The following is a 15,596-nucleotide window of genomic DNA, read 5'->3' on the forward strand; positions in this document are numbered from 1 at the left end:
ATATATATATATATATATATATATATATATATATAATCTAGGCAATTTAGGCTATAATGCCTTGCTTCAAAAAAGCCCTTGCCTCGTCTTTCACCTTGATAACAATGATGGTGAGTTAAGAAAAAACATTCTCCTTCTCTTTCGCTTCTCTCTAATTTTTTAATTTTTAAAGTATTATGTTTCAAATTTAACACTAACACATCCCACCATTGTTTCTACTTTCTCTTTATATGTATTTTCTCTCCCCCTCTCTCCTTATTTCTCTGACTATTCTCTCTAAAGTGAACTTTAAACTTTTAAAAGACTAATAGTCAATTTTAACAATAACCTACCCATCTATTATTACTTTCTTACTTTTTCAGTCTCCACCTCTCTAAGCACTATCTCTTTACGTATCCTTTAAAAGTCTCTCTCTCTCTCTCTCTCTATACACACACCCATGCATGTTTTATCGATGATAATATATATATATATATAATCTAGGCAATTTAGGCTATAATGCCTTGCTTCAAAATAGCCCTTGCCTCGTCTTTCACCTTGACAACAATGATAGTGAGTTAAGAAAAAACATTCTCCTTCTCTTTCGCTTCTCTCTAAATTTTTAATTTTTAAAGTATTATGTTTCAAATTTAACACTAACACATCCCACCATTGTTTCTACTTTCTCTTTATATGTATTTTCTCTCCCCCTCTCTCCTTATTTCTCTGACTATTCTCTCTAAAGTGAACTTTAAACTTTTAAAAGACTAATAATCAATTTTAACACTAAGCTACCCATCTATTATTACTTTCTTACTTTTTCAGTCTCCACCTCTCTAAGCACTATCTCTTTACGTATCCTTTAAAAGTCTCTCTCTCTCTCTCTCTCTCTCTCTCTCTCTCTCTCTCTCTCTCTCTCTCTCTCTCTCTAAACACATGCCCCTCTTTGTAAACTTAGATATATTCTTTTACGATTATTTTCTTACTTAATATTGTCTATTTATCCCATAAAAAATAAATTGTTCATATATTAAATTTGAATTATAATAATATTGAGTTGGTTAAGAGCAATAAAATTATATAAAGTGTGTATCTCTCTCTCTCTCTCTTTCTATTATATAGTAAAATTAAAATTTTCTTTCATTATAGTTTATATATAATAATTAAAGGTTCTAATTAGCATTTGAGTGATAGTTACAATTAATTACTAACGGAAAATAAAGACAAAAAATACAAAAAGGAGGGAAATTAGAAAGAAAAAAGAAATATAAAATGCCAAAGAAAAGAAAAGAAAAACTAATCGCGAAACTGGAAATTGAACTCATGCCAAATTAACAAATACTTGGCATATTTTTACCATTGGACCATGGATGTATAATGGTTCATTTAACATACTTATTTATGTACAAATTTGTTGATTGGATGAGAATCATATTATCTTTGTCCAACATCAGTGGGGAGGGTTTGATTTCGTTATAAAGGAGAATCCCTTAACTGTTTTTGTATAGATTAAAATGTATAATTAGTATTGTTGAGATTTTAATTAAATTAAAATCTTATTTAAGTATTTTTAATGACTTACTTGGTATTTTAAAGTTTTTTCTTTTTTTTTAAATTTGGGTTAATCTTTATAATTTAAACAAACCATGTGTTTAACTTGGTTTATAAAGGAGTTAAGCTTGACTTGGTTTTTTAATATTTTAAATAAGTCGAGTTAGAGCCTGGCTTGTTTATAAATTAAATCAGCCAGTGACAAGTTAAGCTTAAATTTAGTATATTTTAAACGAATCGAGCTTGAATAATTCAAACTTCGGCTTGTCATGTAAATGCAAAAAAGAACTAAAAAAAAAAAAATCTTAAACTAGATTTAGGCCCAAAAAAATGAAAAAAATTCTAAATTAGTTTAGGCCCAATAGGCCCACTATTACCATACAACAGAGCCACGTAATAAAGCCATTAAGCCTAGCTCACTGTTATTATAAAATAACACATAAAGACAAAACATACAGCCGCGTTTGGGTAGTATCAGCCGGGTCATCTTCTCGGTCTTATTCTTCTTTCGTGGCTGCATGAACTCTTGCTACGCATGAAAGGGTTAAAACAACATTCCCCTGTTATGATTTGTGCCTTCACCTTACGCGGGCAAGTCCAGGCATGCATGCGCTGGCTGTGCCTGGGTGAGGGTGTCTGCTTTCCCTTGTTGAGGCACTACACCTAGGGCCCCATGTGTCTCAGGTGCGCTTTTGATAACTATGATGTCAGCTGTCACCTTGTGGACCTAGCTAAAATTCTTGTAGAAAATAAACTCTTAGTCATAAGAGGCTGAATGTTGCAATCATAGGTCTGTCTGAATGGGATTTTTTAATGTTGTGAGCGTGTTGCAGGCTTAAGCTTTAGATTGGCATATCAAGTATGAAGTGTTGTCACATGCTAAAGCGTGTTGAATCTCTTTGATTGTCTGTATATTCTGTGTTAGTGCTACTTCTTTGCAAAAGCTTTATGATATAAGTTTGGAGGAGCCACTAATTTTGTTAGAGCATTTTGATGTGTTGTGTGTGGATTTCTCTCTTTTAATTAAACGATCTTGAATATGAAAAGCTTGCTTTTCAGTTCATCTGGTAGCAGTGCATGTGAACTTGCTTTTTGAACACTCTGTTCCTATAATTAGTTATATTGTGCTTTTGTTTGGTTTTCATATATTTTGACGAGATAGAGGATAAAATTAAAATAGAATTAAAAAAAATAATCATTATCTAAAATTGTAGCAGAAATACTACAAAAATGCTCTGTATAACATATGGCATGCGGGTTGATATGAGATAAATGTATTTAAAAAATAAATTATTAAATTGGAAAATTAAATATTTAAACAATTCTATAGCATATGAGGTGAGAGAGTGAAGTTTATTTTGGGAAAGAAAAAAAAATAGTAGTTTTTGGAGAGCAGTTTCATGCTCGGGGTCAAATGCTATTATTCTTTTAGCGTTAGAAGATAATTTTTTAATGTTGGTGAGATTTGAATCCTCACTGAAAGTTATTTTTATTTTGAAAGTATCATATTAAACACTGTTTAAATTATTTTTCGAAGTAAGAATTTATTATAATATTGATTGATGTTTAGAGTTCCTGCAAAGGATTATTTAATTCACTTTTGCAATTAAAAGTATATATGTAATATTATTTAACATTTAGGATTTTTTTTTTATAATTGACCATTTTTTTAATTGGCCATTTTAATATAATTAGCTTCAAAAGCGAATGTTGTTTCATTTCAAATGATGAATTCGATATTACAGCGAAATTGAAGATTTTTAATTAAAATATAGTTTATATTTATATTAATTTTAAATGAATATTTCTAGTAGTTACATATTCTTATAATAGGGAAACGAAATAACGCTTTTAGCTGTAATTAAAAATAATTTAAAAACTTTTAAAAATTTTTATAATTGAAATATGTTATATTAAAATGAAAAATACGAAGATAATAAATGTTTTCAAAACAATACTTTTTATTGGTAACTTAAACCATAAATGTAACTTAAAAGGGGGAATTGCATTTAACAACAATGGGTGACTTTTTAATCATAAATGTGATAAATTTTAAAATCAATAAATGAAACTACATGACTCTCTACTTTTTCCCTTCGCCTTCTTTGTTCATTCACCTTCTTGTTACCATTCAAAAGATTATTATTTATATGAATGCATTTAAATTTAATTTGGAGAGTAAAAATTTATTGTATGATAGTTTTTGGGAGGCAAAATAGGAATCCAGTCCTTTTGTTTGGATAAAACTGGTGATGAGGATGTGAAGTTGAATTATCTATCCCCTCCAAAAAGGTAAATTCATGCTTCGGCTTTTCTAAAATCCAATTTCCACATTTTCAGTGTTTTATAGTTTAGAAAAATTAGTTAATGGAAGAAGTGAATTGTATTTTTTTTTTTTTTTGAGATTTTTACAAATACAAAAAAATTGATTCTATAAAGAAATTATATAGACACCAACGGTTATTTGTGCTTGTGCAGTCACAATATTTTATTAATTTTCATTTATTCAAGTGTAGATATATAAAAATGAAATTCTTTTATTAGTCTTATTTATTTAACAAATTAATATTTTTCAGATGCTTTTCAAATGTTAAAAGGATATTTTAAACAGATTTGTTATACTAAAACAATAGAATAATTTTGTATAAAGTTTTCATCAAAATTCTTTATAAGCAAATTGTTTTATCCAATAAACAAGGTTAAATAATAATTGTGGGAACCGTAGGAAAAAAAATGATTATGGTGAAAAAAATGATAAAAATCCAAAACGGTTTATTCAATTATTATTTTTTAATAAGCAAGATATATATATATATATATATATATATATATATATATATATATATATATATATATATAAAGCAAGATAAATTTCTGAATAAAACACTAGGAAATCAATTGATAAGAATAGCGTTTCTTTCTTGGCAATTTGGATTTAATTTTGTTGAGGTCACTTCAGAATTATTTTATTCAAAATGTAATAGAATGCATTTTTAAAATCATTTGGGGAGGGATTTAATTTTGATGTGAAGAAGTTGATCTAATAATATTTGAGATAAAAGACAAGTGGGTGGGGCCAATAATTTAATGCTTGAGCCCCTGCTAAGAGTAGATCAATCTGAAGGCCCATTTGTGGTTGAGATTAAAAGGTGATTTTTTTTTTTAATTATTATTTTAGATGTTTGAAAATAATGTAATTTCTTTGATTTTTTTATAATTAAAATATATTAATATTTTTTTAAAAAAATTAATTTTTGGCATCTCTTAATTTATTTAAGAATGTAATTTTATTTTATAATAATAATTTCAGCAATAATTCTTAGATATAGTTTGAAATGATTCAGTGTTGCTTAGTGTCATTTTAATGCAAGTGTCTTCAAGAAAATAATAAGCGGAGTTTTCTGGGTTCTGGATTCTCTGTGGCTACAAGCTAGTATTGGAACTTCAGCTACTGCAACACAGGAAATAATGAAAGAGAAAGGAAGTGAGAAGGACCACATTGTTTTGAGGACAAGTTTTTTCAGCTTAAATTATGAAAATATTCAATATAATTTAATTTAACTTATTTTTAAACTTTTATTTAAATTAATTTAAAAGTTTCAAATTAAATTTAATTTAATCTAAAAATTAAAATTTATGAATTAATATTTTAATTTTTTATTTAAATAAAAAATAAAAAAAATTTAATTTCTTAATTTTTGACTAAATTTATTGATTTTTCAATTTAAGTTTAAAATTAAGAAGTTCAATTTCTTAATTTTTCTTAATTTTTGAATTAAATTAAGTTTAAATTAAAAAATTTAAATTAATTTAAATAAAAAATTAAAAATATGTTAAATTTATGTTAAATAATTGTTTATCTCTCTCGAATAAGTATCTAATAGTGTTAAATAAAAATTCAAGCGTATAATAGGATGTCAGATTTTTATTTATTTATTTTTTAAATAGTAGAGGTAAAATCATGCATTTAGGCTTAAAACTTGGTATTGAAAAAATTACGTCACGCATGGTGGACAGGGCAGCATATGCGATGATGCATTAAAGTATTCAAAGTCTGTTTTAATATTACAATAGAAGTTGAAGTTTAATCTTATAAATTGGGTGTTAAGATTTAAAGGTTTCATAAATTATTAAAATTTTTTTTTAATTATTTCAACCCAAGAAGCACAGTAAAATAATTTTTATTTAGTAATTTTATCCCATAAAATAAGAATAGCCCTCCTCGTTTATAATTCCTAGTTTAATTTTATTAAAAAAAATTATTAACTAATGAGTTTTTAATACAATAATATTAAAATCATCTCATCAAAGATATATATATGTATATATAAACAAAAAAAATCACTATATTAGAGAATACTAACTAGACTAAGACGTGAATGGCAAAGTTGGGCTCATCTTTAGTGAATGGATTTTAATTTTGGTGTATTTATAACTTAACTCTCAAAATGTATAGCAAAACCTATAAGTTGATTTCTTATTTGTTTTTAAGTAATAATTTAATTTTTAAATTGAAAAATAATTAATGGAGCTATTGATTAATTTAAATGATATGGATTAATTTGTTAATAGAATTAAACTTTGAGAATTAAATTATTATTAAAAAATTATATCAGTAACTAATTTCTGAATTTTAATTTAATTACAAATTAGGCTTAATTTTGTGCAAAAGATGAGATTTGCCACCTTTTTTCTATTATTATTTGTCCCTAATTTTATTTTGGTTAAATGACAGGGGAGGACTGACTTAAAAACTGAATTGATATTCGAGTAGCAAGTCTGAAGGTGTGGGATGAAATGGCCAAAGAGTCCAAATGCGCAGCTCTTATTCATGTTGTTGTCTATGGCATATTATTATTAAGACAGATAAGATGAGCAATTCTTGAATATCTCCGTGCTCCTATCATCCCTTCTAACTTTATAATTAATCAATGTGACGCTTCCCTTTTTTTTTTTTGGTTCGCTTTTCTCTTTTCGGGCAAGAAATTATTCTTGCATTTATAAATAAACTTTTTTTTTATAATAATAATAATGACAATAAGTAAATTTAAAATAAATTATTTATAAATAACAATTATTATTACTTTAATTTAAAAAATCTAATTATATTAACAGAATATTTAATTAAATGGTGAAAAACACGCTTCATTGTATAAATATTTTTAGTTTTATAATATTTACGTAAGTCCAATTAAGTCGTGACCTTCAAATTTTAATATTCTATTGGAGAGAAAGGTTGTTAAATTTACTTTTTTAACTAGAATTGTTGAAGGGCTATAAAATCCTATTGAAAAATCAAATATTAAAATTAGTAAGATTTTATAGCTTGCTTAAATTATTTTTCAAAGGAATATAATTATATTTAAATAAATAAATAATTTTTCATACACATTTTAAGTGTAAAAATCTATAAAAAAAAACTTTTTAATATATTATTAAATGTAAAATTTAAATTATTTTAATTTTAAATGCAATATTTTTTCACCAAATTATTGGTATGGGAATAATTAAAATTATTGAATAATTTAATAAATTAAACATACACACTTCATATTTACAATCATAAGTTCGAGTTTCTTATTTTGAAAAGATGTAAATATAAATAATACAAATATTTAATTAATAAAAATAAAAATTAGATCATATTTATGATAATAGTAAAATTACGAAAGTTGTCAAATACTAATATAAAAATCTACAATACATATGCATGATAATTGTTATAATAACATATATAATAATTAATTAGTTATTATTATATATAAAAATTTTGAAAATCTGGAAATAATGTTTAAATAAATAAATAATAATGATTTTAATAAATTAAAATATAATATTTTAATTTTTAAAATTTTAAATATATAAATTCATAAAAAATCATCTTAAACTTGTAAAATCATATTATTTTTGAATTTTATCTCAATTTTACTTGATTATAAATTTTATTATGTTTTGACTTATTTTATAATTTTAATTTGTGAAATTGTCTAAGGCAATTCATGATACCGAAGAGAAGAACGATAGCTCGTCCTATTGCTACATTACCAAATAATAAAGTACTACACCCATTAATTTCATAAATATATATATATATATATATATATATATATATATATATATATATATATATATATATATATATCTATAATCTCTTATATACACTATATTTGATTATAATAAAACTATAACTGTTTTATCTCTATATATATATATTTTTTTTAAATTGAAAAAAATACTAACATATATTTAACATAAAAACAACAAATTAACTTTAATTAGAAGTAAAATATACTTTCAACTTAGTTTATTTTTTTTAAAATTTTTTAATTTTAAAAATATTCCTATTTTATTTAAAATATATTTTTTAATGATCAATTAAATTTAATTCTTCATTATCATAAAACAAAATTTAAACAAAAATCATTTTTTTATCTTTTAAAATTTTTAAAATATAAAGTTTACAAAATATTATTAATTTTCCCATTATGTATATACACGAAAAATCTTTTAATTATTTTTTCAAAAATTCATTTTAGCTCTTTAATTTTAAATGAATAAGAATTTCTCTTGATATTTAGATAATTCAATTAAGCCTTATGTTTAAATTTAGAAAACAATCATTCGGCATATGACATAAATTAATTTTTTTTAACTTTTAAGCACTATTTAATTACACATACGAATTGAATTTTATAAAAATAGATAGTAAAATATTTCAAAAAAAAAGTAGAAAATCAAAAAAATATTTAATTAACTTATTTAATTGTAAGAGTTATATCACTAATAAAGTATATATGATAATTGAATTTTTAACTTAATTACGCAAACTTTTCATTATATTTTTTTATTTATTTAAATTTTTATCTTACATTCGTGTGAAATTAAATCACACTCCAATACTTTTTTTTTTTTTAAACAATCCAAAACATCTTTTAATTTTACATAATATCTATTTTATTGGTTTTCAAAATATTGATGAATATGAATTTAATAAAATATTTTAAATTATCCTTAACCTAACTATTAAATTAAATTAAATTAAATTAAATTAACTATTTATTATATAAAGAATCTATCGCTAATTCATATTAATTTGTTGCTAATTCCCTTCACTAACAAAATATTCATGCTAATACTTCAGTAACGAGAAGCATACTTATAAAACTTCGTTGCTAATAATTTTTATTTATGAATTCTTTGCAACAAAAAACTTATCTATAAATTTCATTGCTAATAATGTTTAGCGATGACTTAATTCATTGTTAAATCTGTAAATAATTAACATAATTATAAAATAATTATTTAATAATTTATTTTTAATTATTTTATGCTAATATATTCAACATGAAAAAACAACTTGCTGAAATAAAAATTTGAAATAAACTATAAATTTGAAATAAGTTATTTCTTCATATGAATTAATGAATTAGTAAAATGCATTTCTTTTAATTTGGGTTAGAGGTTTAAAATTTTAATAGCTATTTTCTTCTTTAAAATTTTTTAAAGTATCATTAAGAAAATATAAATATTGTTAAAAATACATAATGTTCTATATGCGAGATAAATAATAGTCACAAAAATATAATAAAAATAAAATTTTCTTAACAAAGCCAACAAAGAATGAGAAATAGTTTTAGATACAAAAATAGACGAGAGATTCAAATTATACTATAATTGAAAAATTAAAAAAAAATTGTAAATAAATGAAAAGTTATAAGAAGAATAATCTGCTTCTGCTGCTGCTAAGCTCTTTCAAGCACAGAAAAATTGAATCTTGAACTTGATGGATCCCAATAAATCCCAATAAGATCTCCTTCAACTAAATTCCTTCTCTTCACAAATTGAATCACCCAGCCTTCGATGAAAACGTAACTCTTCGATGAACGCCAATGCTTCAAAACCATATGTTGTTCGGTATTAGTATCGCAATCCCATATAGGAACTGCAGCACCATCTTTTTCAATCTGCTCAACAGTCTCACGGCTCAATAATGGCAAAATATGATTTCTGACTGATAAAGATGCCACCAAAAGTCTGCACAGGTTACCAAGATCACTACCAGTGAGCTTCTTCTTAATCTTCCATGGATCAAAAAGCATCAGTATTGTCGAAACATCATGCATCGGACTCTCTTTTCTCTCAATCTTCAGAGCTGGATGTTATCTCTGCAATATTTTGAGCCAATGATTTCGATTCTGAATCCGATGATTCTTTGGATACAGCAGGTTCCTCTCTTGTTGCAGCAAACGCAGTAATCCAAGATTCATCAAATAGTTTTAGCTCAGTTGAAACTTCATTTTCAGGTCGAGTTGAAACAACGGTGGCATCGATCTCATTATCAGCAGAAGAATTAATTTCTTTGATTATTGGCTTGTTGATCTTGCTTGGAACCCCGCAAGAAAGGGTTAACTCAGTCGAAACTCCATTCTTCTTTTCACCGTCTGAGTTATGCTGGTACTTCCGCTTCTTTTCAATTGGCTCGGCTGGAAGAAATTGATCTTTATTTGCTACCTGAGGTGTGGAAGCAGAGAAAGAACCAAAGGGCTTCAAGTGCTGTTTCTCCATTCTTGTAATTAGTCTAACTTGTTTCTAATGGAACGAGAGAGCTAAGGGATTAATGCACATATATATATATAGAATTGAAGGAAACTTTAACATTGAAGTAATAGGATTTATCATCCTAGTTGGAAACTAATTCCTATGCTTGGGGCGGTGGTGAGGTTTTGTGGTTTCCTTTCCGGAGTTGGACATGAAAATCTGCCGTCATTGTTAGTTCTACTTCAGAAGAGTTATAAACTAACAGGCTCTTGTTGGGCCAATTTAGCCATATCTTTTCCTGGCTGTGACTTGGGTTGGGCTCAAAAAAGGCATACCACGATTTTCTACTGCATACAATTTTTTTTTTCATTTTTCATTTTGTTATTACAAAAAATTATATGTCGAAAGTACAAGAAAATTTTTTAATTTTCGATGATTATAATTACTTTTTTTAAAAAAATTAGTTGCTAAATTTTAATGGCTTCTTCAACCTGGAGTACCTAATTTGAGTGAAAAAATTGAATAAACATATAATAAAAATAAATAGCCTTACCAATTTAGTTGTGCTAATAATGCTTATCGAAGTATTTTAATGAATGATATGATATATAAATGGGATTAAAAGAAACCTATAATAATTGTCTGAATGATGATAATGATGATGATGGTGGTGGGTTGAACATTCAGTTTGACAAAAATGTTCACATATTGATTTACAATAATGATAATAAAGAATCATTTTATTTTTTTAAATATTAATTTATTTTAAATTTTTATTATTTAAATTAGTTTAGAGACTATGTAAATTTAAAATTTTTAATCAATAAATCCTAATCTAAATATATTTAAGCTAATAATTGAGAGAAAAAAAAAAGCAGTGCTAAAGCAAAAGAAAAAAAAATTATCAATTCCATTTAATAATTAATTTTTTTATACATAAATAATAGAAAAATTTGTAAACGATATTAATTAAAATTAATTAAGAAATATGTAAATTTAACTAATAATAAAAACTAATTTTGTATAAAATCATTTTTTCGTAAGCATATATATATATATATATATATATATATATATATATATATATATATATATATATATATATATATATATATATATATATAATTTTTTATTGAAACATATTTCAATGCAAGTCCTGTGTTGCATTATTAACATGTAAACTATAAACTGAAGTGTAATGTAATAAAAAATATAATAATAAATTTTAAAAATATAAATGAATGAAGATTTTTAACATTAAAATAAATTAATAATAAAAGTAAGTAAGTTTATTGAATTAAAGTAGTTTAAACTCTGTTTTTTTTACATAAGTTTAATTTGCATATACATTTACAAAATTAAAAAAATAGAACAATTTTTAAAATATACTTATAGTTTAGTGCATTATCATTATAAAATTTTTATTTTCATTATATTAACATCTTCAAATTTTATATTATCATATTATTTAATATAAATAATTTTAAAATCTATTTAATATATTTAATAGGTATTTTTATTTTTAAAATTATAGATTATATTATATATATTACAACATTATTGATTAAAATATAAATACAAATTTAATCATTCATTTTTAATTATTTCATAATAATTATTTAATTATTTTTTTAAATAGTCAAATTGTTTTTCTTTTCCATTTTCCTTTTCATATCTTCCTCTTGTGTTAATTATTTTAAAAGTCTAAAACATAACAACTTCAAATTAATATTGAGAGAAACATAACTTCTCACATAAATATATGTAAAAATATAATTAGAATTTCTTACAACCTTATGGTCAGAATAAAAAAAATCTAGCTAAGATTGAGTAATAAATTAAAAAATAAAAAAATATGTTCATGCACATAAAAATATTAACAAGTTATAATTAATTTGTATTTAAACTAAGTAGACCCAGAAAAACAAAAATCTCATACCATCACATGTAATTTCTAATATTTTAAAAAAAAGCTACAAAGTTATAACAATTATTTGTCATTAATAGAATTGTAATTATATATCTATTGATATAAATATAAATTTTTTATTTATCCAAATATTTAATTTTTAACAATAGTTTTATAATTATGTTAATTAAATAGTTATTTTTAAAAGTGATTTTATAATTTAATATTATAAGTTTGTAAATGTTTAGAATAATTAAAAAATAAATTAATATAAATGAGATTCAATGTTTAATGTTATTTATGAATTTTATTGTAATAAATTAAATAATTTTGAATGAATTAATAATACTTATAGAATTAAGAATATAAAATTATAATAAAATTTTTAGTATAAGTATGATGACTATTTTAAAATAATATTAAAATTTTAATTTATACTAATTATAATAATATTTAAAAATTAAAATTATTTATAAATTTAGCAATGGATAAATTGTAAAAATTATTAGTGACGGCTTTGTATTAAATGACTTCTCATTGTTGAATGTAACGCCCTCACATTGGACACTCTCGCATACCATCGCTTTGATTTCGATGTTTGCACTCGATACCAAGATATCTGGAGTTATATATGTGACATCCAGAAAAGTCATAGATAAAAATAAATAACAATTATAAGAAGGGAAAATGGAAATGAAGAAATCCAAGCATAATGGTTAAATGAGCCGGGGGTCACAGTGATAGGTGACCTTACCGGGAAGTGACTGCAAAGTTAACTGTAACCCTAAATTCGTACAGGACATTGTGACACCGCAGTCCTAGGAAAAATTACGAAATTAGGGAAAATGTGAAAATCACAGAAAAATGTGTAGAACCATATCAAATAATTAGGTCAGAATTCCGAAAGAAATACAGTGTTAATGAAAAATTGAATCAGACCGGCAACGGGCAAATTGGTCAATTCACCCTTATAGTTGACTCATGGCCTAAATGTCCATTAAAATGGAGGAAATTAAAATTATGAAAATTAGATTTAAAGTGAAGAAGTTAGGGGAAGAAAAGAAAAAGAAGATGAAAAATGCAAAAAGAAAAAGTATTATGACATCATCATGAGGTGTGCATTATGCAATAATTTCTAATTTTCAAAATTTGATATTATGAGATAATTATCACATAAAAGACAATTAAAACAAAAAGAAAATCATTTTTTTTCCCTTGTCTTCTTCAAGTGCCATCCATGTCTCTCCCTCATTTCTTTATTTTCTTTTAATCCACCATGAAAGCTTATGATAAGCTTTTCTAAACCCTAAATTCCACCCTAAATTCTCTACTTTTCTTGAAGAAAATTAGTAACTAAGCCTTGGTAAGAAGTTTAGAAGAAAGAATTGGAGGAAAAAAAAATTGAAGAAGCAAGAAGTTAGGAAAGCTCCATATCAAGTAAGTTCTTTCTCTTAATTTAATTTAGTTTATAAGTTTAGAATTGAGGTTGAATAAGTGAAATTGCTTGGGAAAATTGAAAGAATCATGTGGGAATGGTAAATCCTAAATTCGGCCAGCATGAGGAATGTTAGGGTCCATGATGTTTTAATGAAATTAATGGTGTAGATGAGCTTGAATAAGTTAGTTGATAAGATTTATACACTTTAATTTTGTGAAATGTACCAAATTGTATGAATTAGGGTTAAGGGCAAGTAAAAATTTAGAGAAAATTGGTAATTGATGTAATGAAACCTAATTGAGGTTTGAAATGGTCATTTGGAGTCATTTGGGATGTGTTTGAATGAGTGAAACTGAAGTGCAATTCAAATTAGTGAAGGGACCCAATCTGGCAGTTTGACCTAGGTCCCTTTGAGAAATCAAAACTGAAATTCTGCTAACCCAATTGGTGTGAGGCTAATTGGGAATGAAATTAGACACATAATGACACAATTTTTATTTAGAAACCATGCCCAGAAAATGACATTTAGATAGTGAACAATTATGTCAAACCCGAGTAATGTACACTGCTACTGTACCAAAATGACCAAATGAATAATATTTGTTCATTTGGCCATAACTTGGGCTAGACAGGTCCAAATGACCTGATTATTGTGGCATTGGAAAGGTATGATATAGCACTACAACTTTCATGAAGACCACCAACCCAAATTCTGCCCATAACCAAGTGAAATTGTCACCCAAATTTTGTTGTCCAAAACTGCCAGAACCAATAAAGTACCCAGAAATTCTGGGTAACACCTATCCGGCCAGCCTTAGTAAAATGCCCATATCTTGGGCTACAAAACTCTAAATGGATTCATTAAAAAAGGAAATTAAAGATAAGACAATAAGGAACAACTTTGTTTAAGGACACTTAGCCAAATTCTCACAGTAACCAGACCAATGGAACAGTAGGAAATATGGCACCAAAACTGAAAAATTGAATTTTCTCTTAGGAGACTTACAAATTGAAATGACAATCAAGACCAATAAATTAGGTACTCAAAATGTAGTATGTGGGTGTAATGAGAATTGGTATACCTATTTAGTGTGGAAAAGTTAACATTTTGACCCAATGGTCAAATAAATAGTAACCACCATAATTAAAAACACAAAGAATTTAATTTATGGGAGTATATAAGTAAAGTTTAAATGCAAATTTCAATTGTTAAAATTATGGTTAAACATAAATTGAATACATATTGAAACATCTTAATTGTGTGCTTCAGTGGAAAGAGGGCCTTCCGAGGAAAGAAATTGACAGGAGTGAAATAAGAAAAGACTAATTACGAGGTTTGTGCACAATAAACTTATTTAAGTATTTCTTATTGAAATTTGATTTAGTATGTAATATGAATTTTTTTAATTGTTTTAGCTTTGGAAATTTTATTTGGAAATTATTGTGTTGCCTGCTTTGTAAATAGAAATTTTGAGATAAAATATGATTTGTGGTTTGTATGAAATATTTAAATGTTGTGATTTGAAATTGTTTTTTATTCATACTTGGCATGACAGTCCCTTACTATGTTCCTCCTCCACTTGTGGGGTTGAGTTTGATATTTGATTATATTCTTCCCTCTCTGGCTTGCCAGTCTGAGGTGAGTTTGGATGAGTATTCATTAACTAGCTAGCCACCTCTCTCATTGATTTCGATTAGTGGGGTGAGTTTGCCTTGTCGTGGTGTACAAACAGCATGTTTGAAAATTTTGTGTCATGACCTAAGTTGTGTTATTGATTGGCAACACTGTGTTTATTAAATTATTTGATCAAATTTGTGTTATATTGAGCTTTGAAAATTGTGAAATATTTAAATTGTGATTTGTTATAAATGTGATTTGAAAATTATGAAATGTGATTGTGTAATGTTTAAATTATGATTTGGCAATGAATGATTTATGTTCAGTTTTTTAAATTTTTATTGTGCACCAGTGAGTAAAATTTACTCAGCGATAGCTTAATTTTGCTGTTGCAGATAGGGAAAAGGACATAGCAGCAGAGTGAGCTGCTACAGTAATAGGCGAGCACAACTTGAAGATTTTTGTACGGGTATTTGTTGATACCCTTGTAGTTTATTTTGATGTAAATAGTTTAGTGTCATATGTATTAATGTAGAATTGAGCAGTTATACAGTAAATTGTAA

General features: G+C 25.3%; 1 protein-coding gene across 1 annotated transcript; it reads right to left on the minus strand.

Moving 5' to 3' along the window:
- Window positions 1–9,251: 9,251 nt before the first annotated feature.
- Window positions 9,252–9,846, minus strand: LOC131171075 (B3 domain-containing protein At2g33720-like). Its single transcript, XM_058130527.1, has one exon. The coding sequence runs from the start codon at window positions 9,651–9,653 to the stop codon at window positions 9,273–9,275; it is 381 nt and encodes a 126-aa protein (XP_057986510.1). The 5' UTR covers window positions 9,654–9,846; the 3' UTR covers window positions 9,252–9,272.
- Window positions 9,847–15,596: the final 5,750 nt, after the last annotated feature.

This window comes from Hevea brasiliensis, chromosome 12 (assembly GCF_030052815.1).
Source record: "Hevea brasiliensis isolate MT/VB/25A 57/8 chromosome 12, ASM3005281v1, whole genome shotgun sequence".
NCBI classification, from domain to species: domain Eukaryota; kingdom Viridiplantae; phylum Streptophyta; class Magnoliopsida; order Malpighiales; family Euphorbiaceae; genus Hevea; species Hevea brasiliensis.

Excerpts from the sequence above, each read along its gene's own strand:
- LOC131171075 (XM_058130527.1), bottom strand. The coding sequence starts at position 9,653 with ATGCATGATGTTTCGACAATACTGATGCTTTTTGATCCATGGAAGATT.